The sequence below is a fragment of the Heterodontus francisci genome, chromosome 4 (genome assembly GCF_036365525.1).
Source record: "Heterodontus francisci isolate sHetFra1 chromosome 4, sHetFra1.hap1, whole genome shotgun sequence".
NCBI classification, from domain to species: domain Eukaryota; kingdom Metazoa; phylum Chordata; class Chondrichthyes; order Heterodontiformes; family Heterodontidae; genus Heterodontus; species Heterodontus francisci.
The window spans coordinates 176,129,417-176,153,736 of NC_090374.1; the positions used below are offsets into that span (position 1 = coordinate 176,129,417).

At 43.5% G+C, this 24,320-nt stretch overlaps 1 protein-coding gene across 4 annotated transcripts in view; it reads left to right on the forward strand.

Annotated features, from left to right (window-relative positions):
* aco1 (aconitase 1, soluble) overlaps positions 1–24,320 on the forward strand; it is a 91,282-nt gene that overhangs the window by 15,967 nt on the left and 50,995 nt on the right. For all 4 annotated transcript variants that reach the window (XM_068030621.1, XM_068030622.1, XM_068030619.1 and 1 more), the window contains one exon: positions 8,906–9,037. In XM_068030621.1, the coding sequence (XP_067886722.1) occupies positions 8,938–9,037 (100 nt within the window). In that variant the 5' untranslated portion in view covers positions 8,906–8,937. The remainder of the gene's footprint in view (positions 1–8,905; positions 9,038–24,320) is intronic.

Here is a 24,320-nt window from a genome sequence, read left to right on the forward strand (position 1 = left end):
AAGAGTTCAGGAGGCTGTGCAATATTGCAGGCAGGGATGGGGGAAGAGTGCAGGATCCTGTACAATACTATACACAGGACTGGGGGAAAGTGCAGGATCTTGTGCAATGACAATACTGCAGGCAGGACCAGCAGGAATAGTTCAGGATTCTGTCAATGCTACCAATACAGGCAGGGCTGTGGGGCAAGCGTAGGAATCTGTGCAATGACAGCAATGCAGGCAGGGCTGGTGGTGGGTGGTGGGTGGTGGGGTGAAGTGCCAGTGTACAGTAATGGGGTGGGAGGGGTGGTGAACGGTGGGTGAGGTTTGCTGGTAATGTTATTGCGAATATAGGCAGTTCTCAGAAAATCAAACCTGTCTGCAAGTGAGAGCTAGCCAGGTGTATTTCACTTGTTAGTTTGATGCTCCCACAGTGAGATTGTGCAGTCAATCCTCTGCTGGCATTTTATAAGTGTCCAGGAGAGCAGACTAACCCCCTCTCGTTAATACGACAGTTCCTTTGGGATGTGGTGTCTTGGAGCATGAGAAGTGTGCAATGCCAATTTTATACTGAATTTAATTATTTAACTAGTACAATGCCACTCTTAAGGATTGCTGGTCTAAACTCTGACATCTGGTGAAGGGTATTTACCGCCAGCTTAGAAATTACTTAAGGGTTCAAAAGTGCAACTATAAAGTGCCTCACTTGGTCAAGGTTTCAACTGTAAGTTAAGTATTGCACCAAATTGATACTTCATCCTGCTAGAAACTACAGAACTAATTTTGTTAATTATGAAGATCAGTTTGCAACTTATCTTTATAGATGGCTATGTCTATTTTCTCCAGTTTGGTTTTAATATGCTGAAATATAAAAAAATCTGCCTATTAATTTATAATCCCCTTTAACATAGTGAAACAAACCTGATACGACTGCTGCTCAGAGTTTGGTACAAGCCCATGTTTGTTCAACTTGAATTGCTCACTGCCTGCATTGACACTTCTGCTGGGGAAAGTATAAGCAGTTGATAAGAAATCTTAAATGCCTGTGTATATATTATAAAGAACACACAGGAATGTGTTATGAATCAGCAACACATCACTGGGTTGAGATGAAGATAAACTTAAAGTGTGCTGTTCCTTTGATGTGTTACTGCCTTGCAGTGCATGTAAATCTATGTTGTCAGTTTTTTAAACTTCTAGTAATATCAGTCACTAAATTCTCACTGCTAATGTTGTGGAGCAGATTCCATAGACATGTCTTTGAGGGGCTATTGCAACATGTTTTCTATTTAAAGTGTTGAGAGTCACAAACTGCAAGGTGTGTTTATGTACTTTTTTGTAAGAAAAAGGTTTAAAGAATGTTTTGTATTGGGATATTGCGCATGTTCCTGTGAGGAAGAAGGATAAGTTTGGCAAGTTTCGGGAACCTTGGATAATGTGGGATATTGTGAGCCTCGTCAAAAAGAAAAAGGAAGCATTTGTAAGGTCTGGAAGGCTTGGAACAGACGAATCCCTTGAGGAATATAAAGACAGTAGGAAGAAACTTAAGCAAGGAGGCAGGAGGGCTAAAAGGGGTTATGAGAAGTCATTGGCAAACAGGATTAAGGAAAATCCCAAGGCTTTTTATACGTATATAAAGAGCAAGAGGGTAACCAGGGAAAGGGTTGGCCCACTCAAGGACAGAGAAGGGAATCTATGTGTGGAGCCAGAGGAAATGGGCGAGGTACTAAATGAGTACTTTGCATCAGTATTCACCAAGGAGAAGGACTTGGTGGATGATGAGCCTAGGGAAGGGAGTGTAGATAGTCTCAGCCATCTCATTATCAAAAAGGAGGAGGTGTTGGGTGTCTTGCAAAGCATTAAGGTAGATAAGTCCCCAGGGCCTGATGGGATCTACCCCAGAATACTGAGGGAGGCAAGGGAAGAAATTGCTGGGGCCTTGACAGAAATCTTTGCATCCTCATTGGCTACAAATGGACTTATTAGCAAGAGGCAGCATGGTTTTGTGAAGGGGAGGTCGTGTCTCACTAATTTGATTGAGTTTTTTGAGGAAGTGACGAAGATGATTGAAGAAGGAAGGGCAGTGGATGTTATCTATATGGACCAGTAAAGCCTTTGACAAGGTCCCTCATGGCAGACTGGTACAAAAGGTGAAGTCACATGGGATCAGAGGGGAGCTGGCAAGATGGATACAGAACTGGCTCGGTCATAGAAGACAGAGGGTAGCAGTGGAAGGGTGCTTTTCTGAATGGAGGGATGTAACTAGTGGTGTTCTGCAGGGATCAGTGCTGGGACCTTTGCTGTTTGTAGTATATATAAATGATTTTGAGGAAAATGTAGCTGGTTTGATTAGTAAGTTTGCGGACGACACAAAGGTTGGTGGAGTTGCGGACAGTGATGAGGATTGTCAGAGGATACAGCAGGATATAGATCGGTTGGAGACTTGGGCGGAGAAATGGCAGACGGAGTTTAATCTGGACAAATGTGAGGTAATGCATTTTGGAAGGTCTAATGCAGGTGGGAAGTATACAGTAAATGGCAGAACCCTTAGGAGTATTGACAGACAGAGAGATCTGGGCGTACAGGTCCACAGGTCACTGAAAGTGGCAACGCAGGTGGATAATGTAGTCAAGAAGGCATACGGCATGCTTGCCTTCATCGGTCGGGGCATAGAGTATAAAAATAGGCAAGTCATGCTGCAGCTGTACAGAAATTTAGTTAGGCCACACTTAGAATATTGTGTGCAATTCTGGTCGCCACACTGCCAGAAGGACGTGGAGGCTTTGGAGAGGGTACAGAGGAGGTTTACCAGGATGTTGCCTGGTCTGGAGGGCATAAGCTATGAGGAGAGGTTGGATAAACTCGGATTGTTTTCACTGGAACGACGGAGGTGGAGGGGCGACATGATAGAGGTTTACAAAGTTATAAGCGGCATGGACAGAGTGGATAGTCAGAAGCTTTTTCCCAGGGTGGAAGAGTCGGTTACTAGGGGACATAGGTTTAAGGTGCGAGGGGCAAAGTTTAGAGGGGATGTGCGAGGCAAGTTCTTTACACAGAGGGTGGTGAGTGCCTGGAACTTGTTGCCGGGGGAGGTGGTGGAAGCAGGTACCATAGAGACGTTTAAGAGGTATTTTAACAAATACATGAATAGGACGGGAATAGAGGGATACAGACCCCGGAAGTGCAGAAGGTATTAGTTTAGGCAGACATCAAGATCGGCGCAGGCTTGGAGGGCCGAATGGCCTGTTCCTGTGCTGTACTGTTCTTTGTTCTTTGTTAATTGCTCTTGAGAAGTTGTTGGTGAGCCACTTTCTTGAACTGATGTTGTCTGTATGGTGCTTATTATACTTTGTCATAATGCTTGGTAGAACTCAGTGGCTTGCTGGGCCATTTCAGAGGGCAGTTAAGAGCCAACTACATTGCTGTGGGTCCGGAGTCACATAAAGGCCAGATGGGGTAAGTTTCCCTCCCAAAAGGACATTAGTGGACTAGATGGGGGTTTTATGACAATCCAATACTTTAGTTGGCCACCATTATTGATACTAGCTTTTTATTCCAGATTTACTTAACTACCTAAATTTAAATGTGATGGGATTTGAACTTGTGTCTCTGGATCTGATGGTCAAAGTTTGAAGCCTGCTTGGCACAATCAAATTTTTCCTACGAAAAAGTGGTACAGGATTATGCTTTTTATAGGCTGCAACTGCTGTGGTGTGTGTGGGTTTGGTTTGGCATTCTTTCAACTATGAAAGATGATGGACATGCAGCAAACAATCCAATTAAGTGGGGTGTCTTCTCTTGGTGCACCTTTGGCTGTGAAGGCGAATCCATGAGAGGCAGGTTTTGCCACGAGTGCTGCATGTGATGCTGCTCAGTGACGCTGTGAGTTGTTGTTTTTGACATTGGTGCCTGTTGTCAAGTTGCTGTAGCAACTGGTCGTCATGATGGTGCGCACCAGTCCACAGGATGTGTCGCCATTTCTCTCTTTTGCCAGCTAGTGACTCCCAGGTGTGATAGTCAACGTTTGGGGCCTTCATGTCACGCTTTCAAGTATCCTTGAAGCGGAACTTTGGGCACCCCACTAGTCGTCTGGCCCCTCACCATACAGAAGGTCCTTGGGTATGCGACTGTCTTCCATCCTGCGAACGTGTCTGATCCACCAAAACCGCCTCTGTTTGATTAGTGCCAACGCAGTTGGGAGTTCTGTCTTCGAGAGGACTGCCACATTTGTGATTTTGTCCTGCCAGAATATACTCATAATGCGAAAAAGTGCTGATTGGTACTTTCTCACCTCTGAGTTTGGAATTTGTGGGTTCAGGTCTCACTGGGACTTAAGCACATTGTGGAAGATCACATTTCCGTGTAGTACCGAGGGAGAGCTGCATTGCTGCAGGTGTTGTCCTCCAGCTGAGATGTTAAACTGATTATAAAAGATCCCATGACACTCTTCAAAAAAGACAAGGGAGTTTTTACACTCGTCTCAATCAGCATCATTATGGGTCAAAATCCTGGAACTCCCTACCTAACAGCACTGTGGGAGCAACTTCACCACACGGACTGCAGCAGTTCAAGAAGGCGACTCTCTACCGTCTTCTCAAGGGCAATTAGGGATGGGCACTGAAAGCTGGCCTTGCCAGTGACGTCCACATCCCATAAATAAAACAACAAAAAAAAGTGATTAAATTCATTTGCTGTTTGTGGGAACTTGCTGGTCACAAATTGGTTGCCGCATTTAATTAGCAAATGATGATACCAAAGGTATATCATTGGTTGGGAGGTGCTTTGGAACACACTTTTAGCAGGTGATAAGCTACAATATCAATACAAGTTGTTAAAAATGAGTGAGTCAACAAATGTAGAACACAGAGTTTGAGACACACTGGAAGTGTTATGACTGGCCCTAGACAGACATCATTGTGACCTTGGAGATCTCATGTGCATCAGTTTGAAATGTTTTATACTAAAGTTTGAAACTTTTGGTTTTGGTATAGCATAGATTATTGAAAAATGCGATGTGAGTTTTGATACTTATTTTCTCCTGTTCTTTCAAGAGATATAGAAATTAGTATGTAGAGCAGCTTTAGTGGTATATGAAAGGTGGAGGGGCGACATGATAGAGGTTTACAAAGTTATGAGTGGCATGGACAGAGTGGATAGTCAGAAGCTTTTTCCCAGGGTGGAAGAGTCAGTTACTAGGGGACATAGGTTTAAGGTGCGGGGGGCAAAGTTTAGAGGGGATGTGCGAGGCAAGTTCTTTACACAGAGGGTGGTGAGTGCCTGGAACTTGCTGCCGGGGGAGGTGGTGGAAGCAGGTATGATAGCGACGTTTAAGAGGCATCTTGACAAATACATGAATAGGATGGGAATAGAGGGATATGGGCCCCGGAAGTGCAGAAGGTTTTAGTTTAGGCAGGCATCAAGATCGGCGCAGGCTTGGAGGGCCGAATGGCCTGTTCCTGTGCTGTACTGTTCTTTGTTCTTTTTAAATATGTGGAGTATAAAACCTGCTGTTGTCACATTGGCAAGGGTGTTCAATTTTTTGGAGCTAGGGCCAGAAGAATGCATCAAAATGAGAGTGGGCTGCATTTGATTATCCAGAAATACTAGCTCGCATATCCTCAAAAAAAAAATAGTGTGCTTAAAAAAAAAAAATCAAGCTTTCCCCAATCTTCTCCCAAAAACTTGAAAAGTTTACTCTCAGCTTTTCAAACTTTCTGGGCCTTGAGGACTGGTAGGGATTGATTTCTTGCTTTGGCTAAATCCTCCAATCAGGGTTGAACCTTAACCAGTCCTCCAGGCTCGAAGTTTTAAAAGCTGAGGCTTAGCTGAAATCTATAAACAGTCATTGTACACAAACACACAAAGATGAAAAGAGCAGGCTGGCTTCTGCGAGCCAGATTAAAGCAGCTTGCGGCCTGGATTTGATTCGCAGGCTGCAGTGTTGCACACTGCTGTCACAATCCACTCTGCTTTGTTCTGGTATCTTGCTATGGTAGTTCTTAATGCAAGATGTTTTAATGTACGGATGAACAAAGTGAATATATAATTAGCGACATTCATGATTACCTGAGCTGCCGTTGTATATTTTATATTCAAGGGTTAACTTGGGGGGTGAAGATCATTTTAGTCAATAATTAACTTAAACCTCTGCAGGATGGCAAATAATTGTTTAAATACTTTCATTTTTAAAAAATTCTTCGTGCAGTCCATTGTTTACTATGTTAACTTTCTGACCTTGTGTGATAGCTAATTGAACTTTCCCTGATTTGGAGAGTTTTAATTTTCTTCTTTGAATTGTTCATTTATTGATGCTGTTGTGTAAGATAAGTTAAAATTTCAAATTTTATGCTTTCCCCCTTCCCCCAGAGAACACATTTTATATTGCGTGAGATTTGTGGACAGGTGCAATAGTTTGGTGCGCAATCAGTGAAGTAACCTTTTGTTCCTATTTAATAATTTTGAATGCCATCATGAAAGAGATGGGTAGATATTGCAATGACTAGGCTTCCCTTGAGTATAGAGAATTAAAGGGTGATTATAGTTGAGGTGTTTAAGACAGTTGAAGGATTTGATAAGCTATTACACAGAATTTACAACACAGAGAAACAGGCCATTCGACCCAACTGCTCTATTCTGCTTATGTTCCACACGGGTCTCTTCCCACCCTTTTCATTTCACCCTATCAGCATATCCTTCTATTCCTTTCTCCCTCATGTACTGCCACTTATATGTATCTATGCTTTCACCACAACTACTGTGGTAGCAAGTTCCATTCTAACCACTCTCTGGGTAAAGAAATTTCTCCCGAATTCCCTATTAGATTTATTGTATTGATGGCCCCTCGTCTGGTTTCGCCCCACAAGTGGAAACATCCTCTCTTCGTCTACCACGTCATAATCTTGGATAGTTCTGTTAGATCACTCCTCAATCTGCACTTTTATGGAGAAAAGAAGCACAACCAGTTTAGTCTTTCTTGAGGGGTATAACCTCTAAGTTTGGGTGTCATTCTAGTAAATCTTTTTTGCACCTTCAGTGCCTCTATATCCTTTTCATAATATTCAGAACTGTTCACAGTACTCCATGTGTGGTCTAACCAAGGTTCTGTTCAAGTTTGACTTAACTAGCGTGGTCTAAACCAGGTTCTGTACAAGTTTAATATAACTGTGGATGTTCCATTACAGTTAGTTAATTGGTATGCCATGGCGCAATTCACATTGACGTATTAACACATCTCCAAACCAAGATCAAAAATCTAACAAGTTTTAAATGAGTAGCAAGTTTCACATACTTACCACTCTCTGAGTAAAGAAGCTTCTTCTGAATTCCTTTTAGGATTTATTAGTGACTATTGGACCCCCGGCAAGTGGAGACATCTTCATCTAATTGGTCTAGATTCTAAAGATTAGTGTGGGCACGTGATCAAATGCAAGAATCACATTCAATACCTAGTGGTCCCAGTGATCGGGGTGGATAGAGAGAAACTATTTCCTCTGGTGGGGATTTCAGAACAAGGGGGCATAACTTCAAAATTAGAGCTGTGCTGATTAGGGGTGATGTCAGGAAGCACTTCTTCACACAAAGGGCAGTGGAAATCTGGAACTCTGTCCCCCATACGGCTGTTGAGGCTGCGAGTCAATTGAAAATTTCAAAACTAGGATTAGCAGATTTTTGTTAGGCAAGGGTATTAATAGTTATAGAACCAATGCAGATAGGTAGAGTTAAAGGTACAGATTAACCATGATCTAAATGAATGACGGAACAAACTTGAAGGGCTGAATGGACTTCTTGTTCTATGTTCCTGTGAAAGTGCAGTTTATAGTGTTTTGTACAATATCTTGATAAATGAAAAGAGGATGATAAATAGCTACCAGGTTGCCCAACGAGCTTTGCTCATTGATGAGATAGCATTTCCTTTTTTTCCCCCTGTTCTGCCTATGTGCCCCTAATTTGGATCCATGATATTTTTACTGATGATACATGACTCTTTGTGTTGCTTGTCACTTATCAGCCCAAGCCTAGATCTTGCTGCATATGGGCACATGGTGCTTTATTATCTGAGGAATTGTGAATGGAACTGCTAATCGTCATGACTTCGTGACCCTAGCAGAACTTGATGGCTTTAAGTGAGATCACTTGGAAATACATGCCTTTTGTATTGATTATTATAATTCATAACCACCATTTTTGTTCAAATTTTAACTTGTTGATTTTGTTTTGACATAAGCAATACTTGTTTACTAATTTCCATCTTATCCACTTTACGATCAGAAGTATTTTTATTAAAAATATTTTGTATGGTGTAACAGCTAGTTTGCAGTCAGAATCAAGGCGGTAATTCTGCCACGGGAGTCAGTCAACATAAACCACTATTTGAATCTCTTGAGTCCTTCAACTTAGTGTTTAGTTTGTAATGTATGGAGTTTATAGAGGGGCTTTATTTTAGTTGGATCTCTTTTCACTGTAAAGAGTTTTGTGTTGCGCATCAGCCACTGTGCTCCACCTTACGCTCTGTCAGAGCAGTTGTCTACTGGTAAATAGAAAGGGTATCTTGCAATTTTGAAATAGAATTATTATTAGAAAGAATTGAGAGCTTAGTGTGTCTGATACCACAGTGTGTACTTAACAGTATTTCTTCTACAGTCTCATTATAACATAGGCTACAGGTGCTGAGAATTTTGCACATTGTGTCTACATGATGCCCTGCAACAGGTCTGTAAATGTCATTTCTTACCTAGAAAGTTTTTAATTCCGGCTGTGTGGTGTTATAATGTAAGTAGTACTTACAATGTTCGATTTGTTATGGTAGTGTAGTGATGCTGATCTTGTTAACCCATGTGGGCCATTCTGAGTTATAGTGCATTTTAATATTGGGGCACCAAAGTAACTTGTTAGTTTTAACAGAAACGTAAATATTTCTATATTTTAGGTGATTCTATTCGTCCATTGGCCGTCTTAGCGATGATGAACAATCCCTATGCAGATCTCTTGGAGCCCCTTGATTCTAATTGGAAGGAAAAGAAGTTCTACAATCTGTGTAAATTGGGAGATGATAGATATGGTGAGTAAAGCTCGTTCTTTCTATGAAAACGTATCACAATTTATCCATTGGGTGCATATATTTAAATTGATTGTTAGCTCAGTGATTTTTGTGCCAATTTTGGTGAATCTAATGTCACTTACCAAGACTGAGGCACACATTATTTCGCCACATGAACAAAACTTAAAATTGCAAGTGCCTGACTGGAAGGACTTTGCATAGTACCAGACAATGTTGAAACAATGGGGACCCAACATTTGTTTCCCAATGACACAGAAGTGGTCAAACCAGTTCTAGTCATATGACTAGCTGGCTGGAGTTTTTCAATTTGAACTTCTAACAAAAGATTTGAACGCAGAAAGCCATTTCCCCCTTGGAGTGCAGAAGGCTGTGCTCCTGGAACTGGAGCAGAACCCTCTCTGCCTGCCTCCATCTCTTCCCACGGAACTGAATCTTGTGAAAACATGTGAAACTCAAAGAGAGAAAGGTTTCCTACGTGAACAAGGTTTTAAGAAGACTACTGGGCCCCAACGAAACACAAGACCATATCTTCAATCAAAGACTAAAGCAAGCTTGAGAAACAGTAACCAGATATTGCCTCAAATTATTCTTCTCTTTTCTTCTCTTTTCTGTCCCTATCTGCATGTTTATATCGCATCTGCATGCTAGGGTGGGCAGGTCGTATATCCGTAGGCGTGAACCGTATTACAGTTTGAGTTTATGGTTTAATAAATTTCATCTTCCTTTTTTAAACCAAAGAAAGCCTGTTTGTACTAATTTATTTGCTTTATAAATGGAAAGTTGTGAACAAGGATTCACAAAGGGGGAGCTCAAAGCACAATGTGTTTAAAATTAAACCCTGTTACTATCTTCTTCTTTGGCCTCCCTGTCTCGAGAGACAATGGGTAAGCACCTAGAGGTGGTCAGTGGTTTGTGGAGCAGCGCCTGGAGTGGCTATAAAGGCCAATTCTAGAGTGACAGACTCTTCCACAGGCGCTGCAGATAAAATTAGTTGTCGGGGCTGTTACACAGTTTGCTCTCTCCTTGCACTTCTGTCTTTTTTCCTGCCAACTGCTAAGTCTCTTCAACTCGCCACTCTTTAGCCCTGCCTTTATGGCTGTCCGCCAGCTCTGGCGATTACTGGCAACTGACTCCCACGACTTGTGGTCAGTGTCACAGGACTTCATGTTGCGTTTGCAGACATCTTTAAAGCGGAGACGTGGACGGCCGGTGGGTCTCATACCAGTGACAAGCTCGCTGTACAATGCGTCCTTGGGGATCCTGCCATCTTCCATGTAGCTCACATGGCCATGTGAGCCTGTTACTATAAGTCCGGGTAAAGACAGCAAAAGACCCCTAGACACATTTCTCACCTGGTCGTAACAGAAATTGGGGGCTCTTCCAGGATTGTTACCCACAGATGAACGAGTGAAATTGGAAGTGGGAGGCCAAATTGTTCCTAATCAAAAAAGAGCAAATCCACAAAGGTTTTCTTCTTGTGTGTGATTGTATACTAACATGTCTGCAACTGAAGCGAGTAGCTCTCCAAGCCAGCATGAAGTAACTTGGGATAAGTTAAAAGTGCTGTCTGTGGAGGAGTTGAGAAAAATGGCTGAGCAGTGTGGGATCACTGTACATGGCAAGGCTAGGAAGTCTGAGCTGCTAAAGCTAGTGGTCCACCATTTTTCCCTTGAATCTGATGAAGCAGAGGCAGTGTTAGAAGAATACCCAGAGAGGGTACTGCTAGCAAAGATACAATTGGAACAAAGGAAACTTGAATTAGAAGAGGGAGAAAGAGAGGGCCTTCCAAAAGGAACATGAAGAAAATGAAAGGCAGGAGAGAGAGAGAGAATATTCTGGAAAGAATGCGAAGAATGAGAGTTGAAGCAGCTTGAGTTAACTAGGGGACGACAGAATAACCCTAGTGAAAGCATGGCCAATAGGGAGGATCAGAATTCAGGACTGGGTACAAGATTGCTAAAACCCGCCCAACTAATTCCAAAATTCAATGGGGAAGATGCGGAAGCATTTTTCGTGTCTTTCGAGAAACTGGCATGGCAACTAAAATGGCCAGCTGAGACCTGGTCTCTCTTATTGCAAAGCAAACTAACTGGAAAAGCCATGAGGTTTATTGTTCGCTGCCAGATGAGAGTTCATCAAATTATGAACTGACCAAAAATGCTATCCTTGGGGCATATGAATTAGTACCCGAAGCTTATCGCCAAAAGTTTAGAACCCTCAAAAAGCAAGCCAATCAAACTCATCTGGAGTTTGACCAGTGGCTGAGGGCTTTAAAAAAACAACTCAGCTATGAGACTCTCAGAGAAGTAATCCTGTTAGAGGAATTTAAAAACTCTCTCCCTTCTCAATAAAAACTCATGTTGAGGAGCAGCGGGTTCAGGGAGCCCAGCAAGCGGCCATTCTGGCCAATGAGTTTGCTTTAACTTATAAGTCGGTTTCCAGGGCAGAACCTTTCCTAATCACCCCCACAAATCCAAAAGGACAAAGGGTGGGAAGGTGATATCTGCCCAGGCAGTCCTGGAAGAGAAAGGAAAGCAGGAGACCTGGAGACTTGTGTGCTTCCATTGTAACAAGGCAGGGCATTTAAAAGCTGACTGCTGTCAACTAAAGGGGAAACTAGTAGGGTTAATCAGGGCACACCCGCTCAGTGCAGACGGGACCCTGATGGAAAACACAGAACAAGTTGTGGCTTTGACTGCAATAAGAGTGCAACCTAGGAAGCTAGTTCATCCTCAGCTGGAGTATTGCATCCAATTCTGGGTGCCGCACTTGATGAAAGGCGTGAGGGCATTGGAGACAGTACAGAAGAGATTCACGAGAATAGTTCCAGGGATGAGGAATTTCAGTTATGAAGATAGATTGGAGAAGTTAGGACTGTTTTCCTTGGAGAGGAGAAGGCTGAGAGGTGATTTGATAGAGGTATTCAAAATCATGAGGGGTATGGTTAGAGTAGATAGAGAGAAACCATTCCCACTCATGAAAGGATCGAGAATGAGAGGGCACAGATTTAAAGTATTTGTTAAGAGAAGCAAAAATGACATGAGGAAAACCTTTTTCATGCAGTGGGTGGTTAGGGTCTGGAATTCGCTGCCTGAGAATGTGGCGGAGGCAGGTTCAATTGAAGCATTCAAAAGGGAATTAGGCAGTTATATGAAAAGGAAGAATGTGCAGGATTATGGGGAGAAGGCAGGGGAATGGAACTGAGGGAGTTGCTGTTTCAGAGAGCCGGTGCAGACACGATGGGCCGAATGGCCTCTTTCTGCGCTGTAACAATTCTGTGATTCCTGAAGGTTATCAGGTTTTGTATTTGAAGGCAAAGTAACCCTATACCCCTCGAGTGGGGCAAGCAAGCCCATCGTGATTCTCAGGGACACAGGCCACCAGATCCCTTTTTGTGGGAAAAGGCCTGACCTTTCCCCCAGAGAATGCAGTGAACACCAGAATGGTGGTGAATGGTATTGGAGGGCAGTGTATGTCTGTACCTGTACACCGGGTGCACCTGGAGTGTGACCTCGTTTCGGGAATGGTGACTGTAGGGATTGTCCCTAGTTTGCCTGTGGACGGGGTTGACCTCCTAGGTAATGATCTGGCAGGGGTGAAGGTGGTAGCCCCCCCAGTAGTGCAAGGAAGACCGCAGGAGGTCAGAGAGACAGGGCAGTGGCCGGAGACGGTCTCCTGCAATTTCCTTGAATGTGTAGTGGGTCAGGCCATGATCAAACCAGCTCCCTTAGAGGAGACTGCATTGGCACTGCAGGCAAATGACCCATGAGGTCTGCCTGTCCGAGACTTTCTTTGGAAAGTTAGGAGACCACGACAACTGGATTCTTCCCCTCCCACTCCAAGTTCCTCTCTAGCCCAGAAGAGATGTTCTTAACCTTGGCACTAGGTAGGCAACACAGCCTTCGGAACTCTCTATCTTTGCTGCAGAGAACAGTATCTATTCTCCTAACTATGCTATCCCCTATTACTACTAAATTTCTCTTTCCTCCCCCCACTTGAATGGTGCTCCGAACCATGGTGCTGTGGTCAGTTTGCTCATCCTGCCTGCAGTCTGTGCCCTCGCCCACACTGGGAGCAAGAACCTTGTACCTATTGGATAGGGGCACTGGCTGAGGCTCCTCCAAAGCTAAATTCTGGATTTCCGTACCTGCCTCACTCACTGTCACACCCTCCTGTCCCTGACCAGGGTCCAAATTTAATGTAATTAATCTAAGGGGTGCGACTGTCTCCTGAAACAGAGTGTTCAGGTAACTCTCCCCCTCCCTGATGTGTCGCAGTGTCTGCAGCTTGGACTCCAGCTCATCAACTCTGAGCCGAAGGTCTGTGAGCAGCCATAGGTACCAACAACGTAGGTAGGACTAGGAAAGAGGTTCTGCTGAGGGACTATGAGCAGCTCGGGGATAAATTAAAAAGCAGAACTACAAAGATAATAATCTCTGGATTACTACCTGAGCCACGTGCAAATTGGCCTGGGGTAAATAAGATTAGAGAGGTAAATGCGTGGCTCAAAGATTGGTGTGGGAGAAATGGGTTCCGATTCATGGGACACCGGTACCAATACTGGGGAAAGAGAGAGCTGTTCCGTTGGGATGGGAATCGTATAACTAGGGTTATAGATAAGGCTTTAAACTAAATAGTGGGTGGGAGGGTTCAATTAAAGGGAAGTTTTAAAAAGTCGAAAAGTAACGAGAGAGCAGAGGTGCAGGGTAGTGAAGGGGCATACATTAATCATAGTGTGACAGGAAGGAACAGAGAATACAATCATAAGAATACAGCAGAAATTAGAACCAGATTAGGTAAAAATGGTAAAAAGTCAAAGCTTAAGGCTCTTTATCTGAATGCAGGTAGCATTTGTAACAAGATAGATGAGCTGACGGCACAAACAGAAAAAAATGAATATGATTTGACAGCTATCACAGAGACGTAGTTGCAGGATGACCAGGACTGGAAACTCAATGTTCAAGGATATTCGATGTTCCGGAAGAATAGGCAGCAAGGGAAAGGAGGTCGGGTAGCTTTGTTATTAAAGGAAGGGATCAGTGCAGTTGTGAGTAATGATATAGGTGTAATAGATCGTGAGGTAGAATCAGTTTGGGTGGAAATGAGGAATAGCAAGGGAAAGAAATCACGGGTGGGAGTGGTCTATAGGCCCCTGAGGAGTTGCCCCTCTGTTGGGCAAAGTATTAATAAGGAAATAATGGAGGCGTGTAAGAAGGGCACTACAATTATCATGGGTGATTTTAATCTGCATATAGACTGGACAAATCAAATTGGCAAGGGTAACATGGAAGACGAATTTCTAGAGTGCATCAGGGATTGTTTCTTAGAACAATATGTTGCAGAACCTACCCGGGAACAGGCTACTTTAGATTTGGTAATTTGTAATGAGGTAGGATTAATAAGAGATCTCGTAGTTAAGGATCCTTTAGGGGGAAGCGATTATAACATGGTAGAATTTCAAATTCAGTTTGAGGGTGAGCAACTTGGGTCTCAAACCAGTGTTTAGTTTAGTTTAGAGATACAGCACTGAAACAGGCCCTTCGGCCCACCGAGTCTGTGCCGACCATCAACCACCCATATATACTAATCCTACACTAATTCCATATTCCTACCACACCTGTCCCGATATTTCCCTACCACCTACCTATACTAGGGGCAATTTATAATGGCCAATTAACCTATCAGTGTCTTCAACTTAAACAAGGGCAATTACAGAGGTATGAACAAAGAGTTGTCTAAAGCGGGCTGGGAAAATAGATGAAAGGGAAAGTGAGTAGATGAGCAGTGGCAGACTTTTAAGCAGATATTTCATAACACTCAGCAAGCATTTATTCTGGTCAGAAGGAAGGACTCGATGAGAACGATGAACCACCCGTGGATAACAAAGGAAGTTAAGAAGACTATCAAATCAAAAACAAAGGCGTCCAAAGCGGCGAAAGCTAGTGGTAGGCCGGAGGATTGGGAATTTTTTAGGAACCAGGAGCGGATGACTAAAAAACTAATAAAGAGGGAGAAAATTGATTGAGAGTAAATTAGTAAGAAATGTAAAAACAGTAAGAGCTTCTACGGGTATATAAAAAGGAAGAGTGTAGCTGAAGTAAGTGTTGGACCCTTTGAGGATGAGACTGGGGAATTAATAACAGGGAACAGGGAAATGGCAGATAATTTAAACCAATATTTTGCATCAGTTAAGTGAGTGGGCAAAAACTTGGGCAGAATGAGTTCACGGTGGAGGACACTATAAACATCCCAACAATAATAGATGAGCAAGGTGTAAATGGGAGGGAGGAACTTGTAACAGTCTCTATCACGAGGGAAAAGGTGCTTGACAAACTGATGGGACTAAAGGCAGACAAATCGCCAGGACTCGATGGCCTGCATCCAAGGGTGTTAAAAGAAGTGGCTGCAGAGATGGTGGAGGCATTGGTCATAATATACCAAAGCTCACTGGATTCTGGTAGGGTACCAGCGGATTGGAAAACCACTAATGTGACAACTCCATTCAAGAAAGGAAGGAAATGGGAAGCAGGAAACTATAGATCAATTAGCTTAACATCTGTTGTTGGGAAAGTGCGAGAGTCCATTATTAAGGAAGGAATAGCAGGACATTTAGAAAAACATAATGCAATCAGACAGAGTCAGCATGGTTTTATGAAGGGGAAGTCATGTTTGACAAATTTGTTAGAGTTCTTTGAGGATATAACAAGCAGAGTGGATAAAGGGGAACTAGTAGATGTTGTGTATTTGGATTTTCAGAAGGCTTTCGATAAGGTGCCACAAAAGGTTATTGCACAAAATAAGAGCTCATGGTATTGGGGGTAATGTGTTGGCATGGATTGAGGATTGGCTAACACACAGAAGGCAGAGAGTCGGGATCAATGGGACTTTTTCAGGTTGGAAAGCCATAACTAGTGGGGGTGCCACAAGGCTCAGTCCTGGGGCCTCAACTATTTACTATCTATATTAATGACTTGGAGGAAGGGACAGAGTTTAGAGTATCCAGATTTGCAGATGATACTAAAATAGGTGGGAAGGCATGTTGGGATGAGGACACAAAGAATCTGCAAAGGGATATAGATAGACTAAATGAGTGGGCAAAAACTTGGCAGATGGAGTTCAATGTGGGAAAGTGTGAGGTCATCCACTTTGGTAGAAAGAATAAAAAGGCAGATTATTATTTAGATGGAGAAAGACTACAAAATACTGCAGTACAGAGGGATCTGGGTGTGCTTGTACATGAAACACAAAAAGTTAGCATGCAGGTGCAGCAATAATTAGGAAGGCAAATGGAATTTTGGCCTTTATTGCTAGGGGGTTAGAGTTTAAAAATAGGGAAGTATTGTTACAACTGTACAGGGTGTTGGTGAGGCCACACCTGGAGTACTGCGTACAGTTTTGGTTCCTGTATTTAAGGAAGGATATATTCACATTGGAGGCAGTTCAGAAAAGGTTCACTAGGCTGATTCCTGGGATGAAAGGGGTTGTCTTATCAAGAACGGCTAAACAGGTTAGGCCTTTACTCATTGGAGTTTAGAAGAATGAGAGGTGATCTTATTGAAACATATAAGATTCTAAGGGGGCTTAACAGGGTAGATGTTGAGAATATGTTTCCACTGGTGGGGGAATCTCGAACTAGGGGACATAGTTACAGAATAAGGGGTCACACATTTAAAACTGAGATGTGAAGGAATTTCTTCTCTCTGAGGTAGAGAATTCCAGAGATTCACCACCCTCTGAGAGTTGTGGAGACTGGGTCACTAAATGTATTTAAGGAGGAGGTTGATAGATTGTTGAAATCTTGGGGAGTCATGGTTTATGCGGAGCAGGCCCGAAAGAGGAGTTGAGGCCTGGGACAGATCAGGCATGATCTTATTGAATGGCGGGGCAGGCTTGAGGGGCTGAATGACCTACTCGTGCTCCTGTTTCTTATGTTCTTATGATTGCTACTCTTTAAAGAATGAGGTACTGATGAGGAAATGGAGTACTCTTCACAGACTTGAGGGCAAGGAGTGGACAGTAGTTCACCAGTTAGTGGTGCCACAGAGGTACTGGGGAGAAATATTAAGAAGGGCCCACGAGACTACAGTAGCTGTACAAGCTGGTATATGAAGGACCAAAGCCCGCATAAGACAGCAGCTTGACTGGCCAAAACTCCACAAGGACGTGATGGAGTACTGCAGGAGTGGTCACATGTGCCAGGTTGAGGGGAAACCCCAACCTACGTTGAAACCTGCACCCAAAGTCCTGTACCAATGTTCGGACCCTCCAGCAGAGGGCTGGTGAACTGTAAGGGACCCCCACCAAGAACAAAAGGGGATAGGCAGGCACATGGCTGGAAAAAGTGACCCAGAGGGCAGGTTAAAGGAAGTCCGGGAAGAATCCCGAATGAAAACCCCTACTGCCCACTCAACCAACCCAGAAAAATGTGAAAAGTTAGACCCCACATCCTCCTGTGTAAATGCAGACTGTAGAAGCACTTCACCAGAGTTGCTAACAGCATTTCCAGGAACCTGCAGAGACAAAGCGAGACCTGTAGGGGGCAGAGAAACTGTGAGGGTGATGCCTCACCTAGTCGAAGTGTCACCGGAGAATGCAGTTAAGTGTGCCCAAATACCTGCAGGTAGGAGTGTCCCAGACAAAAAATGGGAGAATAACAGAGACTGCTCCCCCACAGTCAGAGGAAAAGAGAACCACCCATCCCCTGAAGCCGAATGTCATTGCATGAATCAGGGAGTTCAGGATAGATCCGCCCCCCTACTAACTCTCCTGAGGAAAAAAAAAGGGGAAATTAAAGCAGCCCTGGTACCCAGAACAGACCATTTTTAATTAACTTCAAGATTGGTGAATGAATGGAAATGAATGAGAGAAATGCATGGTTTCTTTCTGTATCTTATATTTCTCTCAAACTCCGTAATGAAATGCGCCATTTTCTTAAAATCGCATTTCATTTCCCTGGGTGTGAAGAAGTCAGGCAAACCCCCCACCTGCCAAGACTGAGGCACGTTATTTTGCCACATAAACAAAAACTTAAAATTGCACGCGCCTGACTGGAAGGACATTTGCCTAGTACCAAACAATATTGAAACAATGGGGACCCAGCAGTTGCTTCTCCAATATACAGAAGTGGTCAAACCAGTTTTAGTCACATAACTAGCTGGCTGGGGTTTTTCAATTTGAATTTCCAACTAAAGGCCTGCTCAGGTCGGGAAAACGAACCCGACCCGAACCCAACCAATCCACAGTGGACCCGAGCCCGACCCGGCCCAGTCTGTCCAATTTCACCCCAAGCTCAACCCGACCATCCCATCACTTACCTTCCGACTGGGAAGCTCCACGAAGCTGCAGCGCATGCATGATGACGTCATAGTGAAGTCACTCGCTCACTGTGCAGACTCAGTTTCGTCCCGGACTCCCAGCTCAGCTAAGTTTTTTAATTTCAATACTTAACAGCACGACCCGACCCAAGCCCGAAAGCTGGACCCGGAAGAGGGGCCCAACCCGATACGTCGTCGGGTAGCGGGCCTTTTACTTCCAACAAAGGATTTGAACACAGAAAGCTGTGTGTTCATGGAGTGAAGAAGGCTGTGCTCCTGGAACTGAAGCAGAACCCTCTCTGCCTGCCTCCATCTCTTCCCACAGAACTGAATCTTGTGAAAACAAGTGAAACTCAAAGAGAGAAAGGTTTCCTACGTGAACAAGGTTTTAGGAAGACTACTAGGCCCCAACAAAACACAAGACCATATCTTCAATCAAAGACTACAGCGAAATCAAGAAACAGTAACAGGACATTGCCTCAAACTGTGCTACTTCTCTTTTCTGTCCCTATCTGCATGTTTATATCGCGTGTGCATGCTAACTTGGGTGCGTTGTATATCCGTAGGCGTGAACCGTATCAGTGTTTTGAGTTTAAGGTTTGATAAATTTGATCTTCTTTAAACCAAAGAAAGTCTGTTTGTGCTTATTTCTTTGCCTTGTAATTGGAAAGTTGTGAACAAGGTTTCACAAAGGGGGAGCTCAAAACACACTGTGTTTAAAATTAAACCCTGTTACAATAAGACCAGGTGAAGACAGCAAAAGACCCCTAGACACATTTCTCACCTGGTCGTAACACTAACAATTTTAAATTGGGTTGTCACTGGGTGTGCAAGAGCCACATATTGGGAACTAATGGTGCAAACTCTCTTCAGGCTTTTTAAAAGAAGTTGTGCTACACTTCCTTGAAAATTAGTGTCTTGATATCTGAAGGATTATGGCACTTTGTTGTGCATATTGCAGTTTATTCACTGTCAGGGTGTTATTGAAGGGGTAGCTGAAAGCCTGCTCCAAAGACTCCTGTTGTGACAAGGGCTCCCCGGAAGCCCTCATGGAGCTGGCAGCGAGTTCCCTCGACCACATTCCACAGCATGCTACCCGCCATGATCTCAGCACAACCCCAGCCTGACATGAGATCGAAAGGGCCATCCGACAGCTAAAAATAACAATAAGGCCGCCAGTGTAAATGGAATTCTCGCTGAAATTCTAATATACGGCAGAGAGGCACTCTTGACACAAATACATGGTCTCATCTCCCTCATCTGGAAGGAGGAGAGCATGCCAGGGGATTTTTGAGATGCCGTGATTGTGACCACCTTCAAAAAAGGTGACAAGACCGACTGTGGTAACTACAGAGGGGTATCCCTGCTGTCCACCACATGGATGGTCATTGCAAGAGTCCTTCTCAACTGCCTCCTCCCCGTGGTTGAAGAGCTCCTACCGGAATCACAATGTGGTTTCTGTCCATCAAGAGGCACAGCGGACATGTCTTCACAGCAAGACCACTCCCAAGAAAAATGTTGGGAGCAGCAGCAACCTTGATACATGGCCGCCTTTGACATGATAAAGGCCTTTGACTCTATCACCAGGAGGGATTATGGAACATCTTCCTCAAATTTGGCTGCCCAGAGAAATTCGACTCCAACCTCCGCCTGCTGCATGATGACATGCAAGCTGTAATCCTTGCCAATGGATCTGCCACTGACCCAATCCAAGTGCAAACTGGAGTCAAGCAAGGCTGTGTCATTGCACCAATGCTCTTTTCCATCTTCCTTGCCACAACACTCCACCTCTTCTCCTTGAAGCACCTTGCAGGAGTAGATCTACTCTACAGGACGAGCGGGAAACTATTCAACCTCCGTCGCCTTCAGTCCAAAACCAAGGCCACTCCAACCTCTCATCGAGTTGCAGTATGCTGACAACGCTTGCGTATGCGCACACTCAGAGGCCGAGCTTCAAACCCTCGTTGATGCATTCACGGAGGCGTATGAAAGAATGGGCCTTAAGCTAAACATCCGGAAGACAAAGGTCCTCTACCAGCCTGCTCCCGCAGCGCAACACTGCCCTGACTATCAGGATCCACGGTGAACCACTGGACAATGTGGATCACTTCTCATACCTTGGAAGCCTCCTCTCAGCAAGGGCAGACATTGACGATGAATCACAGCATCGCCTCCAGTGTGCCGGCACTGCCTTCGTTGTCTGAGGAAAAGAGTGTTTGACGAAAGACCTCAAACCTGACACCGAATTCATGGTCTACAGGGCCGCAGTGTTAACTGCCCTCTTGTATGCGTCAGAAACATGGACACTGTACAGCAGACATCTCAAAGCGCTGGAGATATCACCAGCGGTGCCTCCGCAAGGTCCTGCAAATTCAGTGGCAGGACAGGAGCTCCAATATCAATGTCCTCCCTCAGGCCAACATCCCCAGTTTCGAGACACTGGTCATGGCTAATCAGTCACGTTGGGCAGGTCACATCGTCCTCATGCCTGACTCATGACTCCCAAAACAAGCTTTCTACTCTGAGCTCTGTCATGGCAAGAGGCTACCAGGAGGGCAGAGGAAACGGTACGAGGATGTCCTTAAAGCCGCCCTGAAAAAATGTGACATCTCCACTGATTCTTGGGAATCTCTTCCCTGAGACCACCCAAGATGGAGAAGAAGCATCTGCGTAGGTGCCGGCCAGTTCGAAAGTTTGGACAATGTCGACATGCGCAGGCAGCGACCAAGTGCAAACAGTGGAAGGAGCATTTGGAAAGTCGAGCATCCCATTCACTCGCCTCACCAAACACGACCTGCCCCACTGTGGCAGTGTGTGCGGATCCAGAATTGGCCTATTCAGTCATCTAAGCACCCACAACCCTGGAGTGGAAGAAAGTCATCCTCGTTCCCGAGGGGCTGCCTAAGAGAAGATTCACTGTCACAAGTTGCACTGTTTCTATGTGGATGAGAAAATGAACTGGCAATGTTGTCCTTTCAAATTGAAATGTTCTTTGATATTGATATGCTGCCACCCTACAAGAGATCCTATTATACAACTCGATTAAAAAGTGTAAATTACTCACAACACAGAGGACACTATTTCTTCTATTTCAGAAAGACAGGCAGTGAAGGATAGAACTCGAGTCCAATCTTTAAACACTTCATCACTTTTTATTTACAGAGTTACACATTAGAAACATGCACCTGCAAACCCAACAACCACACTTTCAGTCTGCTCTTATATATAGGAGCACAAGTGAATCCCCAGTTCATGCCCACCACCTGAATACATTTAAATACTCAATTACTATACAATTAACAATATTTTGTTACATCAGATTTATTTTCAGTCATACTTTATGCAAAGACTGCTGAACTCAGTCTCTAGCTTTCTCACTTTGTTCTTTAGTAAATTAATGCCGGATGAATATAATGCCAGCTTTATCTGAATATGTGGGATGGTTGTTGATTTTAGGTTTCAAACCTTTGGTAGTGTCAAATGATTAAATAGCAAAATAAGTATGCTGACATTTAAAAACAGAAAATGGTGGATATTATTCACAGCAGCGAGCATGGCCTTTGTTAATTGAACACGTGATGGTAATTGCAGAGATTTGCTTGATAAGCCACTCTCACTGAGAGGTTAATTGAACAACGTGTTTAGTGCCTTTTGTGATCACGTTAACCGGGTGGGCCCTGAGATGGATGTCATCGTCCATCTATCAGGTGGCTGTGGCGCTCCTAATCAGACCCTGGGGCATGTCATCAAACACTGCACTCAGAGGAAATTCACAGGCAACCTACTAAATATTCACCCTGTTAAACTGGAAGCTGGCTTTGATATCAATTTGATTTTTTTTTTTGTAACCACCATACAGAAGAAGAAAATTGCAAAGAACTCAAACTGGAAAACAAATAGCCATGGAAGGTGGAACAACGAACAAATATAATTTCAAATCTGTGTTCATGAATTGCATCAGAAAGATGTCTGCATCCACTAGATTGCCATCTTCTCACTATAGACTACCAACCAGCAGATTCAGAAACATCTTTGATTCACTAAAATAAACAGCTTTTCCTGTGATAAGGTAGTTGACAAGTAAGAAAGGGACAGATTGTGACCTTTTATACTGCAACTCCTTGCTTCTCAATCTCACCCATACGTACCTTTGCTGTTGTGCTAGTATTCTAATATATATCGACAAGAATCTTGGCAGTATTTCAGAGATCAGATTACCTGTTGCATTGTAGCCACTAACGAATACATTTGAAAATTCTTATTAAAATATTTACTCCAGTCTAATTTTTCATGAGGCTAAAATGAATTTTGTTATGAAAAGAAAATCCATATCATGAGAAACTATCAAGATTGAAATAATTCTTTCACATCCAAAAGTCAGCATGCTTTCTGGAATAGAGCCCATCTTTCATATTCATTGATACAATGCGCCCTTATTGATTGCACTGTTGCTTTGTATAGGAGGAAAAGCTTTTTGTGGATGGAAGTAGTGGTAAGATAGGCAAACTATAGTTGGTTTCTTTACAGGTCCCTTTTCCTACTATCTAAATTGGGTGCTTTTTCTTAGTTTCCATGGATTTTTACACTCGGCTGACTGCAAGATCGCAATGCTGCTGGCTGCTTACCCAGTCTTTGCACATACGCCAGTTGTCTGCTCACAGTAAGGAAGTTCAGCAGCTAAGAATATTCCTGTTTTTCTTTCAAATTAAACCAGTGGCTCTGCTAATCCCTTACCAATGACGGATCCCAGTCCAGTACCCTCAGTGCTGCATCTTAACTGTTCAGCCTCTGAACAAATCTTTTCCTTGCAGTCACTGTTTGTCATCAAGAAACCCAAGTTTGTTTTCAGGCCTTTGCATCAGAACTGTCAGGCATAGCGTGTTTTTTATTTAACTGCTTCGTCAGGTAGTTTTTTGAGGAAAGGGAGCCTCTTCACATCCAGTTAAAATAGCTGTTTCTCATGGCTATTTGCAATCCAGTATCCCATCACTTGCTTATGCCCTATGCTCTGGAATTCCCTCCCTAAACCTCTGTGCCTCTCTTTCCTCCTTTAAGGTTCTGCTTAAAATCTATCTCTTTGACCAAGCTTTTGGTCACCTGCCCTAAAATCTCCTTTTGTGGCTCCATGTCAAATTTTGTTTAATGCTTCTGTGAAGCATCTTGGGAAGTTTTACTACATTAAAGATGCTATATAAAGGCAAGTTTTTTTTTTTCCCCTAAAACATCCCCTTCTGACATTAGTCCAAGCTGCTACTGCCAACTTAAAATTAGCATCCATCACAGCAGGATGAATACAGAATTAGCAGTAGTAGGTCAGGGGGCAGTTATCTTTTAAACATCACAATTGTTGAGGAGCAGAGCAAGTGTGGAAAAGAATGGTAGCTGAAATGAAAGAACAGGACAGGGAATGTTATTTATGAATTACAGCCATCAGTAATCAAACTTTTGGTGCAGTCAATCTTTGTTACAGATTTGCTAGTACAATTTAAATCATCAGGGTTACTGCTTGGGCTAACAGATTGTAGGAATATGCTGTAACAATTTCAAATTCACACATCACTGAAATGCTCAAGGGTTAAACTTGTGTCATAGAGTTATTATGGCACAGATGTAGGCCATTCGGCCCATTAGGTCCATGCCAGCTCTCTGTAGAGTAATCCAGTCAGTTCCATTCTTCAATTCCTGTAGCTCTGCAAGTTTATTTCCCTCAAGTGCCCATCCATTTTCCTTTTGCAATCATTGATCGTCTCAGTTTCCACTACCGTCATAGGCAGATAAGTTTCAGGTTATTACCACTTGTTGTGTAAAAAAAAAAGTTCTTCCTCACGTCCCCTCTGTATCTCTTGCTAAAACCTTAAATCTGTGTCCCCTGTCCTTCTACCGTCAGCTAACGGGAACAGCTTTTCTTTGTCTACCGTACCTCAGCTTGTCACGATTTTGTACATCTCTGTAAAATCGCCCTCAATCTT